This window comes from Ailuropoda melanoleuca, chromosome 10, assembly GCF_002007445.2.
Source record: "Ailuropoda melanoleuca isolate Jingjing chromosome 10, ASM200744v2, whole genome shotgun sequence".
NCBI lineage: Eukaryota > Metazoa > Chordata > Mammalia > Carnivora > Ursidae > Ailuropoda > Ailuropoda melanoleuca.
The window spans coordinates 64689542-64705208 of NC_048227.1; the positions used below are offsets into that span (position 1 = coordinate 64689542).

A 15667-nucleotide genomic window follows, 5' to 3' on the forward strand; every position below is an offset into this window, starting at 1 on the left:
TAACGAAGGCTAGGAAAAAATGGGAAGAGGGGTAATCTTAACTCTGGAGAAGAGACACTTTGTTGAAATCTTGCACTGGGGATATTTTAAGCATTAGTTGATCGCAGGCAGCAGCTCTTGCCTTTACAATCTAAAGTATGTTACACTTTATTGTCACCTGGTCCAGAGAAAGTGATCACAACACTTGCTTGGCGCCCGCATTGGCTGTCCTGTGACCCCTTGGACATTGACAGTAGCAAGCTGAGCTTCTAAAAATCAACATCTGACATTTAACTTTTGACATTCTCAGTCTCATACCTGGTTTTAATGTTTTTACTGCTACCGAAGTGGTATTGTTCCACAGGCCTTCCCACACTTCGCCAAACTGACCAGATCCTAATCGCTTCAGAAGCTGTATGGAGTTGCGGTCTATCTCCCACTGGTCCACGGTTTTATACGACAAATCAAAAGGCACTGGCACTTGTATCTGTTTCACAGAATAATTAGAATAATAATAAGAAAAAGGTTTAACATTTTTTTGGTTGAAAATAGTAGTCTAGGCACTTTTTTTAAAAGACACAGTTTTTTAAAACCAAAATATTGTAAATTTTATTCTAATTACTTTAAAATGAAAAGCAATCATGGCAGAATCTATATCATTGCTCTTTGAGCTGCCCTCCCCCCAAATCGTGCTACATCAGGCACCCTGCAGTCCATCTGCCCCACCCCACACCAATGCTACCCCTACATAGGTCTGGCGTGATTTTCCTCTTTTTGCCTAGCTAAATCCTCCCAATTCTAAGGTCCATTTGAAGTTCCACCTCATTCACAATTACTTCCCACATTCTTTGGCTATAGCATTTACCATATGTATCATATATTTTTGCGTAAATAAAATGTTCATCCATTTATGTACTTGTTCCTTTAGTAAATACATATTTTTCAAGCACCAACAAGATGCCATTCTGTAAGCAAAACAGACAAGACCGCTGCCCTCCTAGAGTTCATCGTCTAGTTCATTACCGACCATCAGAAATTATCTTAGCAAATCATCAGCACGGTGAGTACAAAGAAGGTGAATGCTTCTTTGTGAACACTTGTCCCCACCAGAATTCAACAATATTCAAAAACTGAGTATTTTTTAAGCCACACCTTGTATCAGGTAAGCTATTCTTAGCATGAGCTTACATATTTTTGTGGGGTCATGCCTATACCATCCAAGATGCACATACTTATACCAAAAGTGCATATTCACTTGGCAAGATTTAAGTCAATGAATTCCCTACATAATGGACAAAATTCTTCGGCTTCTACCTGTCTATAAAATTTTGGTCAGATGTTACCAGGAACCCTTCACTGATCATCCAGACATAAACCACAGGGCTGGCTGTCCCATTGACAGGACATGAGACCTGAACTCTGATGAGGAGCTGAGGTTTTGCCCCATGACAGTGCAAGACCACTACATAACTTTAAATAAGTCGAGGTAACACATGCAACAACTGAATAATGATAGATGTATAAATGTTGTTTGGTCTGGTCAAACTGTTAGAACAGTTAGTTAAATGACATCTCTATGCGGACAACTCAACCAGATAATGAGTCTAGTAATTTCATATTAATATTCTTGAATACAGATCTAAGTAAGAATTATATTTGGGCACCACTTTTTTTTCCCTCGAGCCATATCATTAAGTGCTCCAGTGGCAGGATACCAGATTAATTTCCTAGTGCAAAGAATGAATGTTTTCTGCCTTTAGTGAGTGCCTTAGGTCAGGGGTTGGCAAACTTTTTCTGAAAAGAATGAGATAGTAAATATTTCAGTCTTTGTGGGCCATGAGGTTTCTGTTGCAACTATTAAACTCAGCTAGTACAGAGAAAAATCAAAGACAACTTGTAAATGAACGAGTATGCCTATGTTCCAATAAAATTTAGTATTTAAAAAATAAGTGTGGGACAGTATGGGCTCATAGGCCATAGTTTGTCTATCCATGCCTCAGGTAATCGAATGATATTTTTTTTCCTGAACAGACAGATCACATGAGAGATACTCCAATATCTGAAGGAGAAAAGTTAACTTCAAAATGAAGACAGCTTGAAAGCATTTCACCTTTACACATGGTTTTCCCAGCTGGACACACAGGCCATTACTTGTCTTGGTGTAGTAGTCTACAAATTCATTCAACGATGCAAAGGTTCTTCTCTGGGTAAGGAAAAACCCTCCTTCATCCAGTCTTCTGATTCTGTAGTGTTTCACAACCTTTTCATCTAAAACTGGAACCCAAAATAAGTCATATTAATACACTTCTTGCCAAAGCCAAGCAGATTTGATTATTTTGAGGTGATAGTTTCATGCATGGAACAAAATTTTCCTAAGTTCTACTTATTTTGCAACTTGGTTTCAGAAAAGACTTCAGGAAGTTTACAAAAGATATACAGCAGAATAAAAAGGAGAAAGAATTGGGAAATCACATTTTAAAGGAAATATAAAATAAAAATAAAGGAGTGAGGTCACAACTAAAAAAGCTAGCCTTTGAGGCCTATTGGACTTGATTAAAACAAGCCATAAAATTGACTCTGTTATTCTAGGGGCGCCTTGATTGGCTTGGTCGGTAGAGCATGCAACTCTTGATCTCGGGGTCGTGAGTTCAAGCCCCCCACTGGGCATAGAGCTCACTTAAAAAAAAAAGTTCACTCTATCAAACTAGCAACTCAAAGAAGGAAACATTATCAGTTTCAGAAATACCATAAGATAAAATCACAAAAGTTGTTTAGAAACAGTTCAACTCTTCCTGGTACAGACACCACGGAGAATTTTCTCCCATGATATCCTATAAAGTGGAAATAGAATAAAACAGTGTCCTCAGTACAACCCGACAATAATATAAGGAATTCTGCAGGGCAGCTCATTATACTGTCTCCAAATGCAGGCCGGTAACAGAATGTCCAAGCACAGTTCAATAAAAGCAATTCTACAGGGCCCCAAATAATGTATACAACTTTCCAGCACTATTGCTTGATCCAAGGCCAAGTCCTGAAACAGCTAAAGAAATAAACAGACTGCACACACTTTTTCAAATCATCTGACTTAGAGTAGATATTTTGTTGCTTTTGCCTGCCACCAACCATCCTCCCTTTCTCTGGTAATTGCACCCCAATTTTCTTCAGAGAATCATTGCTCCTCTAACAGCATGTGGTTCAGAGGTACTGGTGTCCACCCTGCGCCAAGGAACGGACAATCAGAGCCAAGAAGACTCAATTCCAGGACTTGTGCTAGAGAGCTCTAGGAAAACAGGAAACAGTCTGTTGTTACGGCTTTTGTTTTTGTTTGGTTTCTGTTTAATGGCTGGAGTTTCCCTGCTCCTGGCAGCAGGGAAAGAGCTTGCCTCAGAAGCTCTTTCCTTCAACTGTAAAGCAAAGATTAGTCCCTGGAGCCCACAAAGCTTGGCTTCTCAGCTAAAAGAATCAGTCAACATTTTTACTTAAATTAGTTTGAATAGGGAGCTTTTTTAAAGCACTTGCATTCAGAATACTGTCTAGTGCGTTCCATAAGCTTGTCTTTCATTTAGCAAAGTTATTGGTGAGCACTGAGCAGCATTTACCAGGGATAGAGATATTCTGAATTCCCGGCTAAATACAGAAACTTGTGTTCCAATCATCAGTCAAGCTGGAACAATGCTCTCATGAATGGAAAGAAGACTGAGTAGAAGACAGCTCAATCCCAGCGTGGAGATGTCCTGAGGGCACAATGCTGGTGAGGACAATGTTTTCCTCACAGAATAATCAGCGTACCCCACAACGGCTAAAATAAAAAAACCAGACAATAGCAAGTGGTACCAAGGAAGTAGGGTAACTGGAAATCTCATACACAGATGATGGAAGTGTAATTTTCATAATCACTTTAGAAAACTGTCAGGATCTACTAAAGTTGAACATAATTGGGGCGCCTGGGTGGCACAGCGGTGAAGCGTCTGCCTTCGGCTCAGGGCGTGATCCCGGCGTTGTGGGATCGAGCCCCACATCAGGCTCCTCTGCTGGGAGACTGCTTCTTCCTCTCCCACTCCCCCTGCTTGTGTTCCCTCTCTCTCTGGCTGTCTCTATCTCTGTCAAATAAATAAATAAAATCTTTAAAAAAAAAAATTGAACATAATTATACCTGTGGCATAGTAATTCCACTCCAACATATGTAACCAACAAAAGGCACAATATATGCACCACAACACATGTACAAGAATGCTTTTAGCAGCATTGTTTGTGAGAGTCTAAACCTGGAAACAATCCAAATGTCCACCAACTGTAGAAGAGACTGAGAAATTATGGTGTTTGTCCAGGGAATACCGTACAGATACGTAAATAAACAAACTATAAATACACACATCAACATGAATGAATCTCACAAATGTTATTTAAAACTATTATTTAAAAACTAGCAACATTATTGACATTTGGAGTCAGACTGGCATGTAGGTAAGGTTCTCTTTCTTGACTGGGGGCTGGTTTACATGGATATATTCACCTTCTGAATGTTCATCAAACCAAACTCTTACAAATTGTGTACTTTTGTTACATTCGTCACACATCCATTTAAAACAATTTTTTTAGGGGCGCCTTGGTGGCTCAGTGGGGTTAAGCGTCTGCCTTCAGCTCAGGTCATGATCCCAGAGTCCTGGGATGGAGCCCTGCATTGGGCTCCCTGCTCAGGGGGAGTCTGCTTCTCCTTTTCCCTCTGCCACTCCCCCTGCTTGTGCACACACACATGCACGCTCTCTCTCTCTGTCAAATAAATAAATAAAATCTTTTTTTTTTTTAAAGAACTTCAATGTTCTCTTACCAAAAAAGGTAAATATGTGAGGTGATGAATGTGTTAATTAACTCAGTGGGAGTAATCATTTCACAAAGTATACATATATCAAATCATCACATTGTACACTTTAAATACCTTACAATTTTCTCAATTTTTCCTCAATAAAGCTGAAAAAAAGAATCACATCAGCTGCATACAGAAATATATTTTAGTTTTTTATAATACAGAGGGTGGGAGGACATTGCGATTCTCCAAAAGCCATATAAGTTTCTTAAATCACAATTTTTTTTAAAGATTTTATTTATTTATTTGGCAGAGAGAGAGAGACAGCCAACGAGAGAGGGAACACAAGCATGGGGAGTGGGAGAGGAAGAAGCAGGCTCCCAGCGGAGGAGCCTGATGCGGGGCTTGATTCCAGAACACGGGGATCACGCCCTGAGACAAAGGCAGACACTTAACGACTGAGTCACCCAGGTGCCCCTTAAGTTACAATTTTTGAAGGATCTGCAACATACTCTTATACTCTCTGATCTGTCAAGTTACCATTCCCACTGACCGTGACTCTTGGGACAATGTTAGTTGTCCTGTATAATCATCACCAAACGGAAGGGTTTTATCAGGATGTAGTGCTAAACTCATAATAATTCCTATATATGGATTAAAAGGCTAACAGAAAAATTAAGGAGAGCTGTCAACAGTATCAGCCCAATTCATTTCTCCACAAAGTAATAAAAATATTAGAAGTAGAAAGGTAGCTAAACAGAAAGCACACCTGCAATTTATATAAATTATTGGCCTGAAAATTCAAGCTTTGCCATTTATCAAACAGAAAAGTACATAGATTATAGCTGAGATGTCTAGCAAGCCGATAGGATTATAATTAGAAATGATTGCAAGCAATAAAAAAACTCCCCTCTTTTACACAAGATGGACAATATCTGGTTTCAAACTGAAGTGGAGTGTATGGAAAATAAACATAAACTGGAATTCCTTTTTGATGCACCACAAAAGACCTAAAGATTTCCAAGCTAGAGACTAAAATCAATAAATGACTGAAGGGTTAAAGGACTCCCTGTAATTTTCTTAATAAGGGATGCAAATCGCAATGACTGACTTGGCTTTGGCAATTGCTATTGATTATAAAAAAAGCCTAAATAAATGTTTGCCAACTCTGTACAGGTTTCAACTCTCAACTGTAAAAACCAATACTTTGCAATACATTCAGAGTTCTCAAGCACAATAAAAGTGATTTTGTTTAATAGAAAAAGCAGTAAATCTGGAAATGGGAGACCCAGGTTACAATTTAACTTGTATATGACCAAAAACACATCAATCTCACCAGGCCTCAGTTTCCCCACCATTAAAATAGAAGAGCAGGCTTTAAGAAATCTCCAAATTTCCAATTGTTTCCATCTTAGTAATCAAACATTTCTGATGGCTCTTGCTTTCTCTCCCTGAATTCCCATTACTTGCTGTAGTACTTTCAAAAACTTAAGTAATGGGACGCCTGGGTGCCTCAGTCAGTTAAGCATTTGCCTCTGGCTCAGGTCATGATACCAGGGTCCTGGGATTGAGGCCCACATTGGGCTCCTTGCTTGGTGGAGAGCCTGCTTCTCCCTGTGCCTCACACTCCCTGTTTGTGCGCTCTCTCTCTCTCTGACAAATAAGTAAATAAAATATTTTTTAAAAATTAAAAAAAAATAACTTAAGTCATTCTCACCTCAGAGTGTTGAACACCACTTGGATGCTTTCCCTATGAATCTGAATCTTCTCAAAGCTGGCGCCTTCTTTCAGATCTCAGTTTAACTCCTCAGAACCATCCCTCTCCACCCACCCTACCGAATGTAGCCCTCTCTATCTCCCTCCTATCACCCAGTTTAACTGTGAACTACTTATCTCAATAGAGTCAGCTCCGTGATGGCAGGGGCTCTGCTGTTTTGACCCACTATCTAATCAGAGCTTGGCACAGAGTAACAATTAACATAAACATCTGCTAAATGAATGGAAGATGATTCACCAACTCTTGAATTTGAAGTGAAATGTAAGCTTCTGAAATGTCCACTGCAAAATTAAATAGGTCAGTACACAAATATTTCAAGACAAACTTCCCTGGAGTTTTATTTTTAAAGGGAGGAAAACACACTTAGCCCCAGAACATAGATACTATGAGAGGATAGTCATTCATATATATATTTAATTTCTGCAGCATAGCACAGAAATAACTACTCCATCTCTAGCTGACAGCATGGATATTTATATTTGGTTCATTCAAGTTTTCAACCTAAATAATACTGAAAGACTATCTATACATCTATGTGTCTATGTATATATGTACCTCTCCCTCTCCCCCTCTCTCTACATATATGATGTACAAATTAAACCACAGAAGCTACATCAGGGAAATTCAATACATTTTAGTCAGGAAGAAGGCACTTTTAATATTGTATTCTTGAGTAATCAAATCCAAAATATATGATTGTTTTTTTAAAAGTGGTCTTAATTTGTTAGTAGCGAGTCCAGACATTTTCAAGTTGTCATTCCTACAAAGATTGAATTGAGGGGGTCTGAGAACTAGGGAGAAATGAATTTTCTATTCCTTTTCTGGCTCGCTGTGACCTTTATTATTGGGCCAAACCTACTCCAAAGTCTACAGACTATAAAAGAGAATCATAACGTTTGTGCCAGTCTTATTATGAATGACTGAGTTCAGACTAATTAAGCATTCTAGTAGTTCATCAGCAAAAACCATAAGGCTAACTATAAAATATAACGGAACCATCCATCAACAAACTCAGGAGCATCATGATTGAATGAATTTAGCTAAAAGGCCAGGCATCCTGAGTTTACATCTTGACTCTCATTTATGCTGTTTGACCTAGGGGAAAATGTTTCACCTGTCAACAGATTAATCTACCAGAACATGTCGAAGAATCAGGATATATTGCAGAGATGTAGGTAAGCATGTAGGAGGAGTACAATAAAGGTCTGAATGTTAAATGTTGAAGGAATTCAACGATTTCTCCCACGAACTTCGGTAAGGGCTGTGACACAGGTCACGTGATATTCGGCCCCCTTCGCTTCCAGAGTAACTAATTCTGGGGGAATCTCTGTGATAGGGATGGAATCTTATGATTGCAGTCCTGTTTGCCAGACTCCAATGCTTTTCTACGTGGTCGACAGCAGATACAAAGTCCAGCTTTCTCCTAACGGGGAGGTCTTACTTTATATCATCTCTGCTGGTAAGAAAACTGTTTGCTGTGGGAGGAAGTGCTGTGAGCTTTCAAGGAGTTCTGTCCCCATTCTACCACACCACTAACATAGTATTTAGTGCATATCAAATCACTATGAATTCCAAGATATTCCAAAATTAGATCTTTAAAAGACAGAACCTCCAGAAATGGGCTTTAGGATACAAAATGAACGTAAAGTCAGAGACTATGTCTGCAAGACACAAAGGCAAGAGAGTAGCTCAGTGAAAAATATCAGTGAAGTGAGCAGCTTGGCATTTTATAGATAAACAAATGGTTGATTGAGTCGATTTTCATTTTTCAGCTGATCTTCTGGCATCATCTGGGCACAGTCTTATTCCTCTTGACTGATAATAATCTGTTCCCATACTGAGTAAAACACTATGAATTAGATGATTGAACAAAGGATTGAAAATCAAGAACTCACTGCCCTAATCTTATTCTGCCAGTGATTTGTTCTTTGACCTTAGGCGAGGAATTTCATTTCAGTTTCCTTATCTAGAAAATGAGAATAATGATCTTATCTATATACCCCCACAGGGATAGTTTGAGTGTCATTATTCACAAAGGACGATAGACATATCTAAATGTGCAATGTATGAGTACTATATTAGAATATCAGTATTATCAAATAGCTTTGTCAACAAAAGAGAGCCACTTCCAAAGTAAAATTTTCCACTCTTTGCACAATGATGGCTACATAACATAGTGGTCACCAAATGTATTGTGAAGAAACTGCTATTAATTCCGCATAAGAGAGCTCCTGCACTTGTAAACTCCTTTTTATTAGTACTTTGCAAAACTACTATGAAGATAGTCATAACTCCTCCAACACTATTGCCTCAGAAATCACGCTAAGATTGGTGCATAACAATAAGTAAATATACATTTAATTGAGTGATTCTTCTCTATCCCCATTAAACAGAATTGAAGACACACACTCATTTCACACTCTATTTTGTTCTACAACAGATATAGTAGGATCCTAGTGTGAATAGTTTTGAAAGGAGAAAGTACCTCTGACTTAAAATATTAAAGCAGTATCATGCAAAAGAGTTGTTACCTCTTTTTCTGGGAAAAAACACACAATACAACCAAAGGGAACAAACAACTATTTTTATGCATACATTTCAACTAGTGGATCCCCTTGGACATCTGCCTTCCAGCCAGGCATATTTGAGAGTGCTGTGGACATTGGTCAGTAACTCTATTAAACTGGCAGGCTAAGTGAAGACGGATTAGGAGAATGTTTTCATTAGTTGACTCAAGAAAAACTTAGTAAAAACTCTATTTGGGGACACATTCAATCACTAGCTACCTTTCTAAGTCAAAGACAATATAATCAGGTACCCTTATACACAAAAGTCGACTGTCTCTCCCATATTATATAGCACGGATATCATGAGCCTGAACCATATGCTGTACAAATACTTAATGAATGACATTTTTGAGAAAAATGTTGATCTTATCCTCAAGACCCCTATTGTCTGACTCTCTCTAAAAGTAAACCAACTCCCTATCAAAGCTGGCTCTTATATTTTCAGGACAGAATGTCAATTTTACTGTTTATATATGTGTTATCTTAAGAAGATGAATATCTAAGGGCACCTGGCTGCCTCTGTCCGTAGAGCGCAACTCTTGATCTCAAGGTTGTGAGTTCGAGTCCCACATTGGGTGGAGAGCCTACTAAAAACAAAAAACAAAAAACAAAACAGAAAAAACCTTCACATGCTGAAACTTAAAAATAAAAAAGGAGAAAAAGAAAAAAAGAAAAGAACTGAGTATCTCTTTAATTAATAGTACATAACTGTAATATTGAATATTATGCTAGATAACCGGGAAGTACCTCCCACAGTTTCACATGAAAACGGCATTTGCAGCAACTAATATTGCAGAGAAAGTCTCCATGAAACAACTTGACTCTTTATTCCTCTCGGGACTCTAATATCTCACTCAGTATTACATCTGCAATAAATCACCAGGAATTTACATGCTTGGATTATATTATCTCGTTTCCTACAGAAAATCTTTCACTGGTCTAAGATTTAATGTGACATGAATGCCAGTGCTTCCACTTTTCAAAACTTACCCTAAGGAAATAATCCAAATATTGACATGCATTTATTTAGCTCTATCCCTGCTTTGTTCCAAAAAGACTCAAAGGCTTGCATAAATTATCAAAATAAAAGAAAACTTAGAATAAGTGGGTAAAGGAAAGAGGACAAAAGGTTAAGGGAAGGATGACACTCTAGGAACAAGGCCGGTATGCTTTATATAAGGTATTCTGTACATTCCAATCCAGGTTTGCTAGATGCATGCCAAAGATTTGGCTCTCTACATTTCTGGCAGCTCATAGGCCTGAGGGAAACACATCCAGTTACCTGATTCCCTGAAGAACATAGTAACATTAACATTACTCAAAAACAAAAGCAAAAGCAAAACAAAACAAAACAAAAAACCACAACGATCCCTGGAATTGAAATGAGACAGAAATTTCTCATGTAGGACCTCATAAAGAAAACAAAGAACAGGGGGGGAAAAAAAAGAAAAAGAAAGAAAGAAAAGGAAAAGAAAACACAGAAAGTGCAATGAGTAATAGCAGCAGCATCCGTAATATAAATACACCGACACATTGCAAAGGGGTGGCTCTTATCATGTCCATTAATGTGGGTCCATTTCCAACATGAAATTCAATAAAAGCATTTATATGGGAAACTAAACGCAGTTCATCATCCAAAATAGGAAAAGCAATATGTATAAGGATGTTCACTGCAGCATTTTTACAGCGCTAAATGACTGTTAAATTGTAGTAAATCTGAAAACTGAGAGTTAAAAATATAATCATAAAAATTACGTAGTAACAAGAAAAAACATAATGTGTTAAGGAAATAAGTGGGATACAAAATTAAGAGAATAGTATAATTGCAAACATGAGGATGTGTCTGGCGGCTCCCATATCCCGCGGCCCTTTACCGCTAAGGGAACCCAGCTGAGGTTCTCTGTGAAAACCATAATTGCATAAGGGCAAAGATGATTACATTTGCCAACATGAAAAGACTGGCAGATCTGTGAGTATTTTGCTCCCTGTTTTCCTAACTAACAGTAACAAAGGTACAGTGACTTAAAAATAAAAACAAATACACAATGTTTCCAGCTTCTTTAGAGAAGCCACGTAAGAATTAACTCTGTAAGACAAGGTTCACACATTCAGCGAAAAACTGTCCATTCTGATACTCGATAGTCTTTGAGACCCCCATTTCTCTTTGAACTTAATGCTTAAAATGAGAACACATCTCCTCCCACGGAAGCCAGGGAGAAGTACAACGTGCTTCCCTTTTTGCCTTATCTGCCAGAGAATCCTTGGCTAAACTGATTTCTAAACTGTGATAATTATCTCCCACTAGAGGCTCAGCAAAATCTATTTCTCTTTTCTTTTTCATTGATTTTGTCTTTTTTAGGTTTAGCTGTATTTTACCAACTTAAAACCTTTTGTAGAAGTAAGCAAACACATGCACATATGAAATGATAATCAAAGAAATGGTGCATCTACCAAACCTAAGAAGGAATTCCTAAGGAATGAACTGCCCAGCAATGGAATAGGCTAGTTCTCTGGGGTTTCTGCCCATGGGAGGGTTGCAGCTGCTTTTCAAGCTATAAAAGATTCCTCAGGAAGAACAATATTAGACTAGACAGTCTTTACAAATTCTACTAGTCTTACCAACAAAGAGAATGTGATAGTGAACAAGAAGAAATTTTAAAGGTGATTTAGTCTCAATCCCTCCTTTACTGAGGGGAAAAACAAAGCCCGGAGTTCTGAAATAAACTTCTAGTTGTTTGCAGGGCTGGAAGTCAACTCCAGCCTTCTGGAGTGTCAGTGAATGATAGTAGGAACAGCAAAACTTTCAATCTCTCATTTCCTCATTCCCGGTTTTGTTTGTTTTAACCAAGTAATAATTTACTGGTTTCTCAGGAGAATGTTTTAGATCTCAAAGCTTTTTGAATGGCATCTTTCTGTCCCCTCCTTGTCAAAACTCTCAGGAAGCTTTCCCCAAGCTGGAGAACTCTGGCCCTGAACTCCTCCTCTGTCTCCCTACCCACTTGCAGTAACTAGCAGACATAATGAACAGAGTGAACATGAAAGTCACTGTGGAATGTAATGAATGATAATTAAAATACTTTGAAATCAATTTTTATCTTCTTGCAAAAATACAAAGGACTTCCTCATGTATTAGCTAACTTATTTTCATAGCAGAATATCGTCTCCTTCCACTTTTTTTGTTTTTACATATGCATGACAACTATTGGTGATTTGCTCATTATTCATTCACATTTCCAGGAGGCAACAGCTCTCATTCTTAGAACTTTGTATTGAATGAGGACCTGTGATATAATCCCGCTGCTTATTTCAGGTAAGTATTTGATGACGGTTACACAAGGCTCTGTCTGGTTACACTTCCTTTGTCATCGCTCAGTGCTCACATAGTTCAGGTCACATTCAGGTAAACACTTCACATAAAGACAAACCATCCCCTAGTCCCAGGCTGCACTCGGAAGGCCGGCCAACCATCTTCCTGATGACTCACTAGCTCCGAGGTGCAGCAGGTGAACAACCGTGAATACTCAGCATGAGCCATCACGACTCCCAGAAAAAGTTCAAGGCACATGTTCCAGTGCAAGGTGGGCCAACACCTCCATGTTTCTGAACAAAAGGCAGCACTCTTTATGCATAATAACAAAATGCAATTGCATCATTACTGAGCACCTGCCTTAAGCAAGCAGTGTGCTCAGTGTTTTTTTATGTAATATTTTATTTAATCCTGCTAACGATCCTGTGGGATATGGGTATTATTTTCATCATATTACAGAGGAGAAACTAAAGTGTACAGAGAAATTAAGTAATTTGCCCCTGGATACAAAGCAGATAAATATTAGTGCTATGATCCAAAAGCGGGTGATGAAACTCTGAATCCCACACTCTTATACCAACTGATCTTTACACCAACTGTCTCCCTCAATTGCCAAACAGAATTTTCAAGCAGCTCCCAAAAGGCAGTGATCACAGCTCTGGAAGCAAGTAAAGGTATTGCCACTCTTGAATCATGAGATGATGATAATGTTGCAGAGAAGGCCTATTTCTGCAATTGACATCTTTTAAAGGGAAACATAGGTTGCACATTCCCTCCTTGAAACATTGTACTCCATCTAATACCATGATTATACCTTCTCATTCTCACTGCTCCATCTCCATCTGCTCCTTCAACATTGGTTCTAACCCCGGACATCATATCATCTGTCACAACCTGTTTTGGTGTTACTGCAGACATTCAGCTTCTGATGACTATAATGAGTATTGGTGACCCTCTCTGCAATGCTGCCCTCACTCTTGCCTTCTAGATCCCTCAGGCGCCTCAAATGTACCAAGTCGAAATTTTAATTCACATGATCTTACCTCCCAAGTTTCCTCCCCAGCTGGAATACTCTATCTTAGTGAATGGCACTGCCATCCTGAAACCCAGACAGTTAAACTAGAGATTTGGGGGTGACCCTGGTTTCCTCTCCCCTCCAGACTTCTCATCTCTTACTGAGCATTATGCCTGCCAATCCGTACTCCCCCCCATCACCACCTTGTGAAGTGCCCCTCAATTTCTCTCTCCTGGACTACTGCAGGAAGCTCAGATGCTGCTTTCCCTGTCTTCAGCATCACTGTCCTTCTGCCACAGTTACCCCAGTAGTCTTCTAAAACCTAAATCTGAACTCATCATTCTCCTTTTGATAGCTCTTCAAGTGTTTCCCATCACCTAAGTTCAGACACCTCAAGACAGTTCCCTGCTACACCCTATCTTCAAGTTTTTAACACTTATCTGCAGTTTTCTAAATGCACTACATTATTTCCTGTTTCTGTGCATTTGTACAAACTGTTCAACTAGAACGCCATTCTATTTATGTATTAGAGACAGATTCATTTTTCAAGGCCCAGCCCAGGCATCTCCTCTTCTGTTAAGCCTCTTGGTCTAAGCAAGCAGAGTGGCTCACTTGGTCCTTCGGATCTCACTGTACATTGACTTCTACTATTGAATTCATTCCACAGTGTTACTCCCATATATTGTTGGGGGGCAAGAATTCCTATCCCCTCAAAGGTCCTTCCAGCTGGACTAAGAATCAAATTGACATGAGACAAATTAACAGGAGAAAAACAAATTTAATACCAGCATACATATGGGGAATTCACGCAGACATGGAAATTTCAAAGACAGCCAAGCTAAATAAGGTCTAAATGTCATTCTGAACTGAACTAAAGAGAAGGGGGTAGGGGTCTGAGATTTCAGAGGAAAGAAATGTACTTCACAGGCTGATAAGAAGAACAGATGTTTAGTAATTAGATGTTTGCCCTGCCATACAGATGGGTCACCCAGATAAAATATACCTTTGTTAATAACCCGTATTGTGGAAAGGCCCTAATTTAGATTCTTCTGTGTGCTTAAGGGAGGGACAAAAGTTTCTCTTGAGCCCGAAGTGTCTCGAGTGCCATCAACTCAAAACAACCCACATGGCAAAGTGGAAAACTGGGGGCGGTGGGGGGAGGTCCTGTCCTGAACCCCTTTGATACTTACAGTGTACCTCATCTACTGGATCCTGAGCCCTTTGATTGCATTTATTTACATAAGTTATGTCAATGAATCATCCTTTTTTGGCCTTTGCCACGGCTTCCAATAGGTATAACATCCTTCCCCATCTCACTGACTTCAGATGTGGCTGTGTGATTCCTTTGGAATAGGAACAAACACAACCTATGGCACATCCTAGCAGAATCTTTGTTATTATTATTATATTCCCAGCTGAAGCTTTAAACAGTCTGAATAGTTTGCCCTCCTCTTCTTTGCTCTCCCCCCAGCTTCTGCTGTCCACCTGAGAGTGCCTTCCCCCAGACAGCCACCGCTGCTCCCCTGTCCTGAGTCCCAGAAAGAAAGATACATGGAGCTGAACGTAGGCCTGGTATGACCGACAGAGCCTCGCCAAGTACAACCAACCAACAGTCCTCATGCAAATGAGTAAACCACTGAATTTTAGGGGTAAAAACTGACTAACAGAGGGCATTTTATTTTATTTTATTTTTTTAAAGATTTTATTTATTTATTTATTTATTTATTTATTTGACAGAGATAGAGACAGCCAGCGAGAGGGAACACAAGCAGGGGGAGTGGGAGAGGAAGAAGCAGGCTCATTGCAGAGGAACCTGATGTGGGGCTCGATCCCATAACGCCGGGATCACGCCCTGAGCCGAAGGCAGACGCTTAACCGCTGTGCCATCCAGGCGCCCCAACAGAGGGCATTTTAAAGAAAGCAGCATGATTTCTGAGTAACATTTAAAAGATGTCAGAAGATCCCATTTTAAAGGTAGCTATGCCTTACTCACACCTACTTGTATTACCTTGGCTGAGTTACTAAGCTATCTGACCTCCAATTCCTTCAATTATAAAACGAGTGTTTTGACTAGATGATCTGAAAGTCCTTTTCAGTTCAAATTCTCTAATTCTACTACTGTTCTAGCAAGGAGCTTTATAGAAATAAACATAGTCATTGCAACATTTGAATGTGGTAGAGAAAAATTATGATTTCAACTTTCTGAAAGAGAAAA

The 15667-nt window shown here is 39.1% G+C and overlaps 1 protein-coding gene across 2 annotated transcripts in view; it reads right to left on the reverse strand.

The window, feature by feature from the left end:
• FRK (fyn related Src family tyrosine kinase) overlaps positions 1–15667 on the reverse strand; it is a 102282-nt gene that overhangs the window by 17338 nt on the left and 69277 nt on the right. For both annotated transcript variants that reach the window (XM_019809344.2, XM_002928639.4), the window contains exons 3-4: positions 2090–2253; positions 298–466 (exon numbers count right to left, since the gene is read on the reverse strand). In XM_019809344.2, the coding sequence (XP_019664903.1) occupies positions 298–466; positions 2090–2253 (333 nt within the window). The remainder of the gene's footprint in view (positions 1–297; positions 467–2089; positions 2254–15667) is intronic.